This window comes from Pangasianodon hypophthalmus, chromosome 14 (assembly GCF_027358585.1).
Source record: "Pangasianodon hypophthalmus isolate fPanHyp1 chromosome 14, fPanHyp1.pri, whole genome shotgun sequence".
NCBI classification, from domain to species: domain Eukaryota; kingdom Metazoa; phylum Chordata; class Actinopteri; order Siluriformes; family Pangasiidae; genus Pangasianodon; species Pangasianodon hypophthalmus.
Window position 1 is genome coordinate 10,810,784 of NC_069723.1, and position 15,696 is coordinate 10,826,479.

General features: G+C 39.2%; 1 protein-coding gene across 2 annotated transcripts; it reads right to left on the reverse strand.

The window, feature by feature from the left end:
- Positions 1 to 1,337: 1,337 nt before the first annotated feature.
- On the reverse strand, positions 1,338 to 13,142 carry pipox (pipecolic acid oxidase). 2 transcript variants are annotated; one of them, XM_026923928.3, is made up of 8 exons: positions 12,984 to 13,142; positions 12,604 to 12,752; positions 10,993 to 11,206; positions 8,313 to 8,495; positions 7,419 to 7,571; positions 5,594 to 5,743; positions 2,871 to 2,946; positions 1,338 to 1,693 (listed from the first exon to the last, which is right to left on the reverse strand). In XM_026923928.3, the coding sequence occupies exons 1-8, from the start codon at positions 13,080 to 13,082 to the stop codon at positions 1,572 to 1,574; spliced, it is 1,146 nt and encodes a 381-aa protein (XP_026779729.3). In that variant the 5' UTR covers positions 13,083 to 13,142; the 3' UTR covers positions 1,338 to 1,571. The 2 variants fall into 2 exon arrangements, with proteins under 2 accessions (XP_026779729.3, XP_026779730.1); XM_026923929.3 differs by having other exon boundaries at positions 12,980 to 13,117.
- Positions 13,143 to 15,696: the final 2,554 nt, after the last annotated feature.

Below are 15,696 nucleotides of genomic sequence, written 5' to 3' on the forward strand. Positions count from 1 at the left end.
GGTCAACAACCACTTGTCTCTTTTGTGTTGAAAGCTTGTTGGTTTTTTTCCCATGGAGATGGATAACAAAAAGAGACACTGGAATGGGTAATTTAAAAAATAAAAGATTTTTTAAAAAAGGATGACAAGTTGTTTTAATTCATTATAAATTATCTCTATCATTTTCCCGTGGCAAAGGCAGAAACCTGTGGAGTTTTCCCAGGCACTTAAAGACTTTTAATGACATTCACTAATTGTCATACAGTGATTTAGTCTAATGCTTGCTTTTGTATTCTTCCAGTTTTCTCCTGATGCACTTACTATAGCCTCTGCTCCTTTACTTGTTCCTCCTCTAGAACAAGAGCGCTCATACTCTCAGCTTCATAAAACCACACTCGACCAAGCTTGAGCTAATTCTCTCTTTTTCTATTAGACACAAAATATCCCTGTAATCACCTCCGTCTAGAGGCATTCTGAATATAAATAGCTTACCTATACAGTCTCAAGCTGAAATCCTGAGTCCTTGTGTAGCCTCACACACACGAGCTGTAAAGATTATTTATTAAGACTCTGACATGGAGCCAGGTTCCTGCGAGCTTGGAGTGCAGCCTGGAGCCGCTTCTGAGCCCACACTCACTCGTCCGCTCTCTACTCATGCATTGTTCAAAAGCTCACACCATCATCAAACCCTCATCTGCTGAGGTAAATATTAGCCCACGCCTGCTTGATGGCAATTTAATGCAGCCATTAATAATCTAACGCAATCAATATGCTCTTACTCTTGGCCCCAAGGATGAATGGGCTTCGGCTCCCCTGCTGTCATGCTGTATAATTTCCTCATTCCTGCTGATGGTGGTGAACGGCTATAGTAACGGGCCACCTGATTAGTGATTAACATGTTTACAGGGCGAAATAGTTACAGGCGGCACAACAACGTGCAGCCTCTGTCCTTTGAGGCAAATTGCTCAGTGGCTGATGTCTCTTTTTTTAACAAACCATTTGCTTTGTATGCAGTGTGGACCCTCGCTTGGGCATAGAGGAGGAAATAATGCATAAAACAAATATGTGCCTTAATTTGAATGAAAGATGAAAACGTTGATATTGTGCATCTCATTTGAGGAAGCTAATGGCTCCCATGACACAAGGAACAGATCTCTTCCCATTGAAGTAGGAAGATCATCTCAGCTTTGAAAATTATTTAATGGAAGACCATTGTGTTTGTATAAAAGTATATATATTCATGAAGGTCATGTTTAGTCTGGTCAATTTTTCTGCAGCTTATCATGTACTGTGGTCTTCCTTTTAGAGAATTACAGCAGAGGAAGCTTTGAGACAGAAACCAGAGACATCATACATCATTTAGCCAGAGCATTTAGCAATGTATATTTCTTAGAAATTATCTAGAGATACAAGCATTTTCGTTGAAATGACTCACATTTTAGGTATTATTGATTTGCCAACATTGTCCCTCTCAAACTAAACTAACAAATTATTAAAAATCATGTGTATATTCTTGACAAATCAGTGTTGTGTCTTCCATTAATAGAAATTTCTTCACATGTGTTCTACTAAAGATAATGGTCTCATGGATCTTATTTGGGGTTGTCCTGGAAGCGCTGGATGCTAAAAGGTGAAAGGTCATAGGAAGGATTCTGGCCCATGCTCAGCTCACACAGCACCTTCCCTACAACTGGAGCAAACTTGAAACCGTGGCCTGTGGAGATACAAATCAGATTTTTGTATAGGTGACACACAGCACTCTGTAGAGGAGAATATACAGACCTTTTTGTATAGTGCAAGAGGAGCTTCAGAAAAAAATAAAGTACACATGGGGACAATTCTCATCCTGCATGGATTTGGGACATACATGATGTTAAATAAAGGAGAATGTTTCCCAAGCACATAAATTGTCAGACACTGATGTACAAATTAGAGCTACAATATGTAAGATGGTCTGAAATGTAGTGCTTTCAGAGTGAGGCTTTTTGAAGTTCTGATGGCTGAGTGGCCGAGTTTCTGAAAGACAGACCTGTGTGATGTGTGACGGTAATGTGACAGGGTAGCCATGGCAACTGCGAAGCCCTTGCTCTGGCATAGCAGCTTTTATGTTAAGCGCATAGTGGACAATAGAAGGTTGTTCTCCCAAAACAGCCTCAGAATTGGAGTCAAATCATTGCACGCTTTGAGATTTTCAGCCAGCGACACACACACACACACACACACACACAGCAGTGTTTAGGAGAAGCAGAGAGGCCAAATGCAGTTATTACAGTACAGAATAGAGAAAAAAGAGGAGTGGAAGGTTAATAACAGGGATTTCTCAGTTCCAATCATAGGCCTAATGTTGAATTGAGGCCGAAGAATAAATGCCATAAATCATTAATGGGGTGTGTGCTGGAGAAGCAATCCTACAATGCTTTCCATCACACCTCTCTCCAATGGCTCCTCTATCTGAGAACAATACAGCAAAAATTAATAGCTTTCCCCAATATACCCCAATAGAAGCTTTATGGCAATTTCCTGAAGCCTTTAAAATGAAACTGTACTAGCAGAGTCTTTCGGTCGATGGTCTGAGGAGAAATTAATTAGCCTCGTAATTAGTTAAAGGACGAGACAATAGGAGCAGATGGATTGAATGCCAGGAGAGCCCTTTGGTCCCAGAGAAGCAGCTATGGAAGCATGCGGTGGCCCAGCGAGCCACGAGCGTCATTAATTAGAGGATAAAAGGCATGTGCACTGGGGGATCCATTCACCGTCCTTCACTCCTGCCCCAGCTCAGTTCCTCATTAAAAACTAAGCCAGCATTTTGAGATAGTGTGTGTGTGTGTGTGTGTGTGTGTGTGTGGCACTCAGACATGGGAGTAAGAGATGTATAGTTTATTACTGCTGACCTGAGAACCCAGCTCCAATAGCAATGTTGCTGTAGGTTGGGTGGCAGTCCAGGACAAAATTATTGTCAGGTGTGACCTAAGAGATCAGGCAAACAGAGAGAATGTTATACTAGCATTCCTCACAGAGAAATATTCACTAAATACACTGCTTTTAATGAGCAACAGTAGAACCAAAGAGATCAGAATAGAATTCAGCCTTAAAAAGAATTTCACTTTTCAAAAGTTGATAAAACATGAGTTTCACTAAACTAATGCATTATGTGAACATTACACAAAATAAGGACAACTCACATGTAATCAAAAGGGGAGAGATTCCCACAATGGGAAGTCATTATTAATTTTAACATTCATATTTTGAACATAATCTTTAAAACTTTAAAAACTTTAAAATCATGGATTTCAGTTCCCTTAGGTTTTTTATCCATTATTTTTTCAGATACAAACATATAATCTGTTTAGTGTCTTTTTTTTATTAAACAAAGAACTCTTTATATTCCTATTCCATTACATCCCAGGTCCAGGAGACGTGCCTCATGATGCATGTTTAACATAGCTGGGTTCCTGACTAAGACTAAATTCTAACAAATCCAATCATGGTGAACTCTCACAACGTTTGTTAACAACTCATAACAACTCCAGCTTTAGACAATCAGGGAACAATTAGTCCCAGTGCAGCCAACTGCGTGAGACCTTTCTGTGGCAAACAAGAAATCCTACAACATAAATGTCAAGCACATAAAGCAATGATCCTGGCAAAAAGCAACCAAATTTTAAAATGCTAATTTTTGACATACAGTTTTTAGTGAAAATTTCTAAATATATTTTAGATTCACTTGCTATAATATGCAATATACACTCAATAGCTTAGCTCAACTCTTGTATAGACTAAACTGTCTATTTATAATTGTTCTTTAGTTGCAACGCCAGCAGTTTATATTGCTGTTTCATTGTTCTATGTCTTAATTTGATGTTTACCATAAAAAAGAGAGTTGGCTTGCTGCAAATTGGAAAAAAAAAATAGTGAGACCACCTGTGCCAGAATATACTCCAGCAGAGGGCCGTGTCTAATAGTGAGTGGTAGTTTATCATTGTGGGGTGCTCTATATGCCTCTTTGATAAAAAGTGTGTGTATATGCTTTACAACAGTAATGCAAGGAACAAGGGGCTGAGTGTATTTCTCATGTACAGTTAAAGGAATTTGAGTGTTCTTTTTGAAACCAGCACAAAAAGTTATGGAGCCTAAGCAGAGGGGAGTATCAAAAGCAAGCTGTGTACAAGAAATACAAGCTTTCATTTAATTAATGCACTGCTGTATTTGGCTGTTGGGGAAAGATAATAATGTAGAGGAACAGAGAGTTACATTCTTTTGCAACTGCCAAAGGACCTCCTTTATAACTTGTCATATACACCCCCAAGAACATGAAAAAAATACTTTAATTGGAGAACTAGAAATGTTGGAATAAAAAAGGTACATATTTATCTCCCTCTAAATAATGTCTTGTACTTTATTTCTTTTGTCTCTTTCCAGAAAAGTGCAATGTAGTAAACATTTTGGTGGTGCAAATTCCATTTACTGTTACATTTCAACATGAAAAAATTAGGCATTAACGTTAATTGTTATCTCTGCCAGCTGGGTGGTCAGGGCTGATATGATCTACCTTATAAGTATGCAGTAAGTCACTTCAGGTAGTTAAACTGTGAAGCATAATGCTTGCAGACACAACGGGAAAGAATTTGACTTGCACACATTCACTGAATAACTGTAATAATCCCTACCTATTATGTACAGATTAATGAATAGGTGGTATTAGCTGAATGGTCAAGTCATGAATAGCCTCAGGACTGATAGTTGGAATGTGATTGCAATCTATAGCACTAATATCATACCAATCGCTTATAATCATCTGTGCCAGAATATACTCCAGCAGAGGGCTTTATTATTATTTATTATTGATAAATGAAGCTTAGGCTATATATTAGGCTATATGTTCTTCTGCAGCAAAATAGCCACCTTGCACTGGGCTTAGCAAGCTGTAGGTTTGCTGTGATTCTGTGTATGGCCAACAGTAAGAGGCTAATGGTGAGCATTATTTGCAATATCATGCTCTGAAATGCAGCAAAGATTAAATATTCCAGCTTTGGAAATTCTGTGTCCCTGACATAAAAAAATAATCAGGGAAATCCATAGGACTTCTACAATCTACAAGTGACCTTTTCACAATTTATGCTCTTAAATCCATTTTTAAAGAATGGCAAATCTATTTACACGGTGTGAGCTTAGTAGCCTACATCAGGGAAAAATGTGTGATTTTTCAGACAGCTGACTCATCCAAAAGCTGTTTAGACTCTCTGATCCTGAACACATCAACTGTGCAGTATAAGGCAGCCCAGCCTGATATAGGGTAAAATCAAACCAAGCTTAAATATAACCAAAAAATCCTGCTTCGTGAAACCAGCCCCATGCGTCATTTAAAGCTTCTCCTTTACACAGATGCACAACAGGCTCTATGCAGTCTAGTGAGACTCGCCGGTGCAGTATCTTCAGCTTAAAAGAATTGTATATTTTCTATTGTACCATCTGGTTGGCAAATTCAAGACATTAGTCATGCTATAAAGTAATAAGTGTATCCATCTGCCAGGCTGCTTTTACAGTTTTACTAGGGCTTTAACACTCAGTGTGTTGGACTATGTAGAGACTATGTATGTAGAGAGCATTAACTCACCGTGTACATACAGCTCTCCACAACAGCAGGCACAGGCACAAGGCCGGGGAAGCAGCGGCTGATGTAGCTGGACAGGGCATCCACGTCCCGTCTATCTGTCTGTCTGTCTCTCTCATCTGGCTCCGTCTCACTGCCCATGTGGTAGCAAACCTGAGTGTGACGCACATGACCAATAGGATTTATAACAAGAGAAAGACCTCAAACAGCTCCATCTGGAACCTGAGTACAGTGGTATAGCTCCATAGTTCATCATTTGTAGTTTACTCAGAGGAGCTGATAGGCAGACAAACCCCGGCTCTGGTGGCTGGAGCAGAGATACATCTAACATGACTCGACCATCTGTGTTCTCCTTCTCAGCCTTGTTGAGCATGATGACCTGGAGAACTCCCACTGAGGCAATAATGTACTGAGAAACAGGGTCCAGGACCAGGAGAAGACGGATGAGAAGAGAGGGGCAACTATTGCTTTTTAATCAAGCATGTTTTACTGAATATAGAACATTGCCATCGATTTGTGGATCAGTCTAAGAAATGATCGTCTGTGATGCTCTCAGTGGATATACAAAAGCTTACTCTTCAGGTCCAGTCATGCTAGCCAAATATCACAAGTAAAATTACATTAATTACAATGAAATTTAAAACAATCAACTTTTGTATTTACATCTATCGCAGTTATGTTCAAATTTATATGGAATATTGTATTGTTATGTTTGTATTCCCTCCTAATTTAATGCATATGAGTTTTAATTAGTGTTTTTTTCAATTAGTAGCTGCTGCAGCGTCACAGCTGTGTGCACATCTGTGTGCAGTTCTGCATACTGAGTTCTCTGTTTCCTCCCACCTCCCAAAAACATGCCAGTAGGTGAACTGGCTACATTAAATTTCTCCTGGGTATGAAGGAGTGTGTGTGAATGTGTGTGTATGATGCAGTGCAATGACTGACATCCCATCCAGGGTGTATTCCCCCCTCACACCCAGTGTTCTCAGGATAGGCTCTGGATCCGCCATGACCTTGACCAGGATAAAGCGGTTACTGAAAACGAATGAATGAATGAGTTTTAATTAATAGATTAAACTGTACTGGGGTCATCCCATCCCATCCTTTCATAGAAGAAAACTTAAATTAAAGTTTAACTTTGGTGAACTTTGATATGCAAATATGTATTATCAACCAGTAGCACAACTGCTTTTTCTGCTTGGACCTTCATATTGCAAAATTAAGGAAACACTCATTTTAATGTGCTGTGTACAGACATGAAATTTTTTTATATTACATTTTGTGTTTTTGTACTTTAATGTGTTTTTGTTCATTAATACCACAGTATTGCTACCCATCTTCAAATTGCTGTCACTGCTAAATTAGCATTAAAATGGGGGACGTGACTTGGCCTCTTTCACAAAAAATATAATTTACAAATTTCTAGTATGACTGTGGCTTTAAACAAAAGTACTGTAGGTACTCTATCAGTCAAAATTTTGGATAAGTTTGTTGAAATCTGTTCCTAAGACACACTTTTAATAAGCAGTTTAAGTAGATTTTACTTAAAATTAAAGTGTTTCATTTAGAACTTAGGAGAAGCAAACAACATGTGCTCATCTTATTTAGGAACTTTAAGAAAAGACCCCTGGGCGGCTCCTTCCTTTGATGCTTTTCACTGATGTGTGATACCTCAGAGTAATTTTTCATTTCTGTATGATACAAATTGTTAGTGTTTGATTTGAGACATTACATACTCATGTACATACTGCACAGCATGAGATGTGTCTTGGGGGCGGTACATGCTCGTTGATCAGCTGGAGAGAAATTCCCAGCTCCTTTCACTCACCTTCATCAGTCCTGGATATTCATTGGATGGGAGGCCATAGATATCATGCTCTGCCTCCTTTGGCTGCATTTGGATGAAGCAGGGGAAGCGATTACTGATACTGTAGGAGCCTGGAACCTTCTCCTTCCAGTAGCACACATTTATCCTCACCACCTGCCGAGACATACAGAGAGAGAAAGAGTTGTTGTTGCTGTTTTTGATCCAAGAGCAATTACCAAGAGTACTGTTCTCCTATTACTGCAGCATCAGGAATAAGATTTTAATTAAATGAATGTACACTGATGTAAATCACGTCCTGAGAAAAGTAATAAGTATTTAGAAGTTCTCGCTTTAATGAACTGTCCATCCTGCTTCCTCATTCAGAGATCATAAAAGCCCATAACATATTCCAGAGGTCACACATAGTCCAATTTACTTGGGTGCAGCCTCTCAGGTCCATGCCTTACTCAATAATGCAATTCCAATTCAGAGACCTATTCCAGGCTTAAACAACACTGAATGCTTCTCCATCACCTCTGCTTTGGTGTGTGACATATGGAGGATTGTTTAAGTGTGAGTCTTGTTGATTCATGGCTGGGACAGGGGAAGAGAAATACCCTGGCTTGTTTATTCTGAGCAGTGGCTGACTTTTCAGGCTGACCTGGGGTGATGCCAGTCACGCTCTGAAGGCTTGTGTGTAATTCCCAGCCTCTGACCTCGCTGCTGCACTATGGTGGAAATGATTCTCCGTCAGATAATGCATTGTGACCTAGAGTCTAGCATTCACTCCAGGACAGGATTGTTGCCGTATGAATTTTTAAAGGCAGATAAAGATGGAGCAGGCGAGTGAATATAAGATGTCTGCCTGTAGTTCAGTGAGAAGTTGTCAAGGCAGAGCTCTGGTTCATTCAGTACCTGCAGTGGAAGCTGCAGTCCAGTGAGGGAGAGAAGTGTTTTGGCCCAGGGACCAGCTGTGATCACCAGATTCTTTGCTTGGTATGTGCCAGAGTCTGTCGTCACTGTGATTAAGTCGCCAGGCTTAATGTTAATCACTTTCTCTCCATCTTTTATCACACCACCATGTGACTGGAACACCATCTGGAAAGAGGAGGAAAAATCCTCAGAATTAACAATCCAATAATAGACAAATCTCAAAACTGACATATACAATCGCCACCATAATTATTGGCATCCTTCAGAAGAATGAGTACAAATGATTCTAGAAAACAATAGACATAATGATTCAGTAACTAAATAATTTTTCTCTGAACAAAATCATCAAACCTTCCCTAAATAATATCATATTTTTAAAAAAGTAGGTGGCAAAAAAATTACTCGTATGTCCTAAATAACAACAACAACAATAATAATAATGATAATAATAATGATAATAACAATAACAGTAACAATAATAATAATAATAATAATAATAATAATAATAATAATAATAATAATAATAATGTGACCAAAGGGTCTCCTTTAAACAATTTGAAAAAAAAAAATTGCTCTTGTTCACCACCATGGAGCAAACTACAGAACATTTTAGACATAACAAACAGATGTTTATTAACCTGGACATGCCAGGTAATGGATATAAAAAATATACAAGCAGTAAAATTCCATAATAAAAAAGTTTACAATGGTTGAAATTTAACAGAAACTGGACCCATGGTCCCATGAGCACACAGTGTGGACAATGTTGTTTCAGAAAACACACTTGCACAGCTGATTCCTGCATGTTGTCAAGTTACAAATTTACCTATTAGACACCACCATTCTCTAGAAAGCTGTTGTGCAAAATAAGCCCTTGCTGGCATGTCACGCAAAAAAAGCAGTTCCTGAATATCGCCAAGCCTCACTGGAACTATATTTGGAAATAGTTTAATTCGTGGAAGTAGTTTTTAAACCATTCATACATTTGTTGAAAAAATGTTTTATATACAATGAAAAGCAGCAATATTCACTCTAAAATACAGATACTGGACCTTTGATACTTTGGAGCTATTTTGTGGCTGGTGATCTGGGGGCTGTTGTGACAGTTGATAAGATCATGAAATCGTTCTTTCAGCAAAGAGTCTGGTTGCCAAATGGTTTAGATTTACATATAGAGCATCCGGCAACATAATGACCCAAATCCTGCATTCACATTAACACAGAAATAATTGCAGAAACACAAAATCAATGTTTTGCAATGACCGGCTCAATCTCCGGGTTTGAACTGGGTGGGATCTGAATCGAATGGCCATGTACCTGCATTAAAAACCTAAAAACATACCAGAGCTTGAAGTGTTCTGCATGAGGAATGGGTCCAAGATCTCTCAAGTGTACTGCAAGGTTATTTTGCATTAGAAGAAGAGGCTCAGTGCTGTTATTGTCTCCAGGAGAGGCTTCACAGAATATTAACCATTGAAGTACTCATCATTTCGAAACCCAAATTTTGTTTTGTGGAAAAACTGAATTACTTGTGTGTGTTTGAGTGTATTTGAGAAAATATTGTGTTAAAATATAACTAACACCACTCATATTTCTAAGCTCAAAATATCACTGTGTACATGTCATTCATTTTATATGGTTTTTTTTGGTTGTTTTCATGATGGGTACCAATAATTCTGGTAGCAATAGAATTATTTTTCCATGTCTGTAATGCTTTTCTATCAGTAAAGTGGACAAGTTGTATTTCTTGTCAGGTATACTGGGATCTGAGGGCAAAGCAGAATGATGATGAGACAGCTGGGTGGACTAGAAAGAGTAGGGCAACTAATGAGTGAGAAGCGAGAACTGCTTTTAGACAATACCATCAGGGAGCCTACCAGTGCACTCTGATGATCCGCTGTAGGCCAGACCAGCCTGAGTCTTGGAGAACATTTTCTGTGTGCATAGTGCAAGGTTGGAGTCCTATAGCAGAAACAAGCTACATTGACTAATGATGGCTGTCTCATCTTTGAGACTATAGTGCATGCTTAGGAGTGTGGTCCAGTTATGTGCTGGGAGGTCACAGCCAGACAAATACATCTCAGATCATTTTTTAAAAAAGAAACTTGCTTAAAATATGACAGCAAATGTACGTCATTTTCTTCAAGGTTAATAATGGTGTCTGGTGCCTTATCTGCACCCTATAAAGAAGATTAATCTTTTAAAATAAATGCACACAGGAGAAAATAACTGTCTGGCTATTGAAATAAAAGTGACTAATTGCGTGGTGCTTGATGGTGCACTTAGAAGAACTTTTCTCCTCAAAGCTTTGTTCCCTGTGAAGCATTGTGCTGATCTGTCATACTCTAATGAAATGAAATGACAAGTGCTCTTTATCTTCTTTTTCACACTTTAGAGGAACAGACTATAATGACAAGGCATACTTAAACTCTTTCTATAACACAGCCAAACTTTGAGAAACACTTTTAATCCAATTCACACTTAGTGCAATGAATATGTTAAACATAAACAGACGTGTTCTGCATAAATTGATGATCCCAACAGTTCAAGTCTGAACAGGGAAACTACAACCTCCTAGCTTCCAAAAATATACTAGATTTAATAACTTATTTAAAAACATCTGTACAGTCACAGTGACCTAAGAAGTTTAGAAGTGGCTGACCTGGGCTGCTCTGAGTGCTCGGTCTGCGTACAAAACTCCAGCAGTGGTTTCCACAATCGCAGCGTCTCCGCTCGTCAGGTTCACATTGGGGATGTGTTGGCTGAACTCGTGTCTCTCCAGCACCACAGTGGGAACCTTGTTCCTCTGCACTGAGTTCTTAATGAGCTGGAAGTCCTTTCCGTTCTCTGGACCCATCAGCAGCAGGCCAGTACGCCTACAACATATGGCACTGTACAGTTAACTGTTCCAGTTAGGCCTGTAAATTAATCAGCATTAACACATCCAAGACAGCTGGATGCCAAGGTTGGCCAGTTGGAATCTAAACTTTGTGTCTGCGTGTGTCAGAAAGTTGCTGAAGAGACAAAGACAAACCAAAAGGAATAGAAAATTATGAATATTGGTTTGCAGCACTCCTACATCTGCCTACTTCCATAATGCATCAGCTCAAGTTTAAAGGTGCAACTCCTTGATCAGAGTTTTATGACTGTATGTACGTGGGAAGAAATTAGGAAAGAAGGGCTTTATAACTGTATGTGGGAAGAGAATTATGCCGGGCTGGCTGTGCGTTTATAGCCTATATGCATCAACACCTCTCATGTCTGTTTAAAAGATGACTGGCGTGTGAAGGCTACCCACACTCTATGGCCTTTACACTCTTGAGGGATTCTCTCCTTCACCTGTGCCTATACTGTATGCATGGCCAGTCTGGATGTTGAACAGAGAACTGTAATAAAATCATTTCACAAAGAATTTGTCCACATTTCTTATATTTCTTGTCCACATACACTTAGCTAGCATGTACATTAGTTTACAGATGTTGAAGGGCACAGGTATGATTTGGGTGGTGGCTCTTTCTCAGAACATCAGTGACACTAACAAGACATTTTAGTGGGTGCTCCTGGGATTTTTTTTTTTTAAACATTTCACTGCTGGGTTAATAATAGTCTAAACAAATATTCAACCAAAAGCAGCATATTGGGCAGTAACTGACACTAATAAAGGGCTATAAGAGAACGAACACAAATTTATTCATTCATTCATCTTGAGTAACTTATCTTGGTCAGAATCGCAGTGAATCCCAAGAACATTGATGTCAGTCCATGCACGCACACACACACACACACACACACACATTCAGACCTAGCAGCAATTTAGAGTAGCCAATCCACCTACTGAAACCAGAGAACCCAGAAGAACCCCACACATGAGAAATCGTGCACAGACTGCAACCCGACCTCAGGATCAAACTGGGGACACTATGCTTCCTACTGCACCACCTTGCTGCCCTTAATGCAAATTGTACATGGAAAATAATGAGCTATAATCTCTAATGGTTCCTCTTCAAGGTGGACTAACAAGGACGGTGTGTCTAATAAAGTAACTCTTAATTGTTTTAAATGTTTTAAAACACCAAGCAACACAGCTGTGTATGATTCACTCACACCAGAGCCACACACACACACACACACAGATCTTGAGAATGGTGGTCTACCAGCCAAATGACTTCAGTGGTGACCCTGTGGTGATTCATTTTCACTGATGGACGGAGTAGACAAGGTGATATACTGTATAAGTATAATCTAAATGTACCTAATAAATTGGCACACACACCTGTAAAGCTTCAATCCTGCCTCCTCTTCCAGCTGGGCCCACAGCTCATAGCTCTCCTCCATCATGTGTGTATAGAAGTCTTCTTCATAAGCTTTCCGGATGATGCGTGTCTGGCCATGAGAGCTCCCTCGGGAGTGTGGCAGGACAAACTGAGGAGAAACACAAGCACACACAGTCACCATTTTAATCTATATCTCTGCTCACTACTTAACGTTACTAATTCTCTAATACTGGAACACAAATGCAACAGTGCACCAAGTACAATGAATGTAACATTTCCACCATGATAACAAAGCTTAAAATGCAAGTAACTCTTTAACAGGCTGATCTCAACTGCTACAGATACAGTATGCTTCTATCTTTTTGCATATATCACCAACTTGCTCCAGCAGTAGAGTGTTCTTGTTATTTTTGGCGAGGTGGTAGGCGGTAAACGAGCCCTGAATCCCTGCGCCTATAACAATACACTCGTACACCATGTTGAAAAAGAAATGCTGTTTAAAAAGTGCTGCAGTGTACTCTCAGTGCAGTCCAAAGTTCTCACATTACACTTATATAACTGCTGGCATACTGTGAGACACACCCACTCAGCACTGTTTAAAGGGGACTTGGTGTATAAATGGCTTACAGAGTGCTAAATGTATGCAGAATAATTTAGCAAGGTCTTTGCGTATGCTCAGTCAAAGCTGTGTGTAAATATATACACAAATCCAAGCAAACGTTTGTTTTTTGGTAAATCATACACGTTGCGTTGAAACGTTTATGCACAATTTACACACAGATTCTTGTGTGCACTGATAAGTGAGGGCCCTGGACTATGTTTAAGGAGATATCTTCCCAAGTTTCTGCCATTTTTAAAGCACAACACACAAGTGGAAGACCTTGTGTTGTGGGAAGTGGGAGAACTTGTAGTGTAACCCACACTTACATCTACATTTATTCATTTAGCAGACACTTTTATCCAAAGCGACTTACAAATGATCACAAGCAATTTTCTCACTTTACCAATTTTGAAAGTTGTGGCTATAATTCTTAATACTTACATCAGTGCACTGTGACACGAACACACTACAAAGCAATGTCTGAAATGGCACAGTGCTGTACTATACCTATCATGTGTAGAATACTGGGAAAACCCATCATATGGTCATCTCCTGCTATATATAGTTCTGGAAACTATCTACTTTCCTGTACTGAAATGTGTTTTCCTTTTGCACATACTGTATCTCACAAAGTCACAGCAACCCAGCAAGTCGGGTTACCCCCAAAAATGACTGAAAGATGTCCCTCATACCTCACATTTATAGTCTAATCTACCAACTTTAAAGAATTAAAGGTTTACAACAAGATATGAGCTGTCACTTTGATTATCTGCATCATCCACATCACTCCACCACTCTGTCGCATCACCCGAGGTAAAAGCTACTCATGGCTTTTAAACTCAAGCCTTATCGTCATCTCTTCACTCAACTAATCTCTGTTCATGCAAAATTCAGGTGGGAAATAATAGCTAACTCTTGTATTAGGTCACTGAAATATTTTAAAACTTGGCTTCTGTCATCTGTACAGTGTGTGTAAGCACTCTTCTTTCTTTTGATGATGACGATGCAGATTTTCCATGCAGATATAAATATATAGCTTTAGTAATATATACTCTAATATATACTTTATTAGGAACACTATACTAATACTGAGTAGGGCCTCCCTTTGCTCTCAAACAGCCTCAACTCTTCGTGGTATGGATTCCACAAGACGTTGGAAACATTCCTTTGATATTCTGGGCCATGTTGTGTGATGATTGCATCACACAATTCTTGCAGATGTTTCAGGTGCACTTTCATGCTGCAAATCTCCTGTTCTACCACATCCCAAAGGTGCTCTATTGGATTCGGATCCGGTGACTGGGAAGGCCACTGAAGAATATTGAATTCATTGTCATGTTCATGAAACCAGTTTCAGACGACTTGTTTTGTAACCTGCTGGAAGTAGCCATTAGAAGATGGGTAAATTGTGGCCATGAAGGGATGCACACAGTCAGCAACAATACTCAAATAGGCTGTGGCATTCAAGTGATGGTTGATTGGTATTAATGGGCCCAAAGACCGCCAGCCATATGTCAAAAAATGCCTCCAGACTGCCAACTGTATTTATCATATGTACCCTAGCACAGCATGTCTGAATACAGTAAAAATGAATCCGTATTGAGAAAGGTAGCGTGAAACGATAACCAATTTGTCTTTGTTTTTTGCTCAAATATTACTTATGTTTATTACTTATGCTTATGTTATGTGTACTTATGTTTATGTTGAAATGGTGATGTTGTATGTGTGGCAGCATATAATCTATAGTATTTGGTTTTGGAGCATATCACTCATTACTCACTGAAGCATTTAGTCAGGCACTTACCAGCAGAAACTCATTAAACCTGAGGGTCTGGTAATAGCAACATGTGTAACCATAGAGTATAATTACTAGAGGCTGCGCACCTGTCAAAAATGTCAAGATCTGTGAATGAGAACTGGCTATTTTTAGTTTTAATTTTTAATAGAATTTTTAATAATAATTTTAAACTGTTCTGTTCATAAACATATATTATACCTTTGCTATGAAACTACATGTTAAAGAAATCACAGTTCTTGCTTGGTTAATTTCCATACCAAAGACTGTTTGTGGGTTTAAAGAAATATCACCAGGAGATATTGCTCTTTAGACCTACTAAGTCTGAATGGTCTTTCAGCATCTTACTTACTTTCTCATTCCCCCTGTCTCATCTTAAGCCCTAGAACATTCTAGGTTCTGTGCTATTTTACAATTAAAGCTCCTCTGTGTTTTACAGATTATGACACTAGGCATTGTGAAGGCTGCTGTCGCTACTTGGACAATTTCTGATGTTTCCCCCTGCTTTTCTTTAGTTTATATTGGAACATTGATGGAGGGCTTTATAGAGGATAAAGGAAAAGAAGAGGGGATTGTAACAAAAGGAGAGAGGGCTGTGTCTGGCAGGCATCTTTAAAAAGGCTAAGACTGGGCTTTTCTGTGTGTGCTGTGGAGTTTCGGGCCATTTGGCTAAACAGATGGCTCCCACAGATAGGA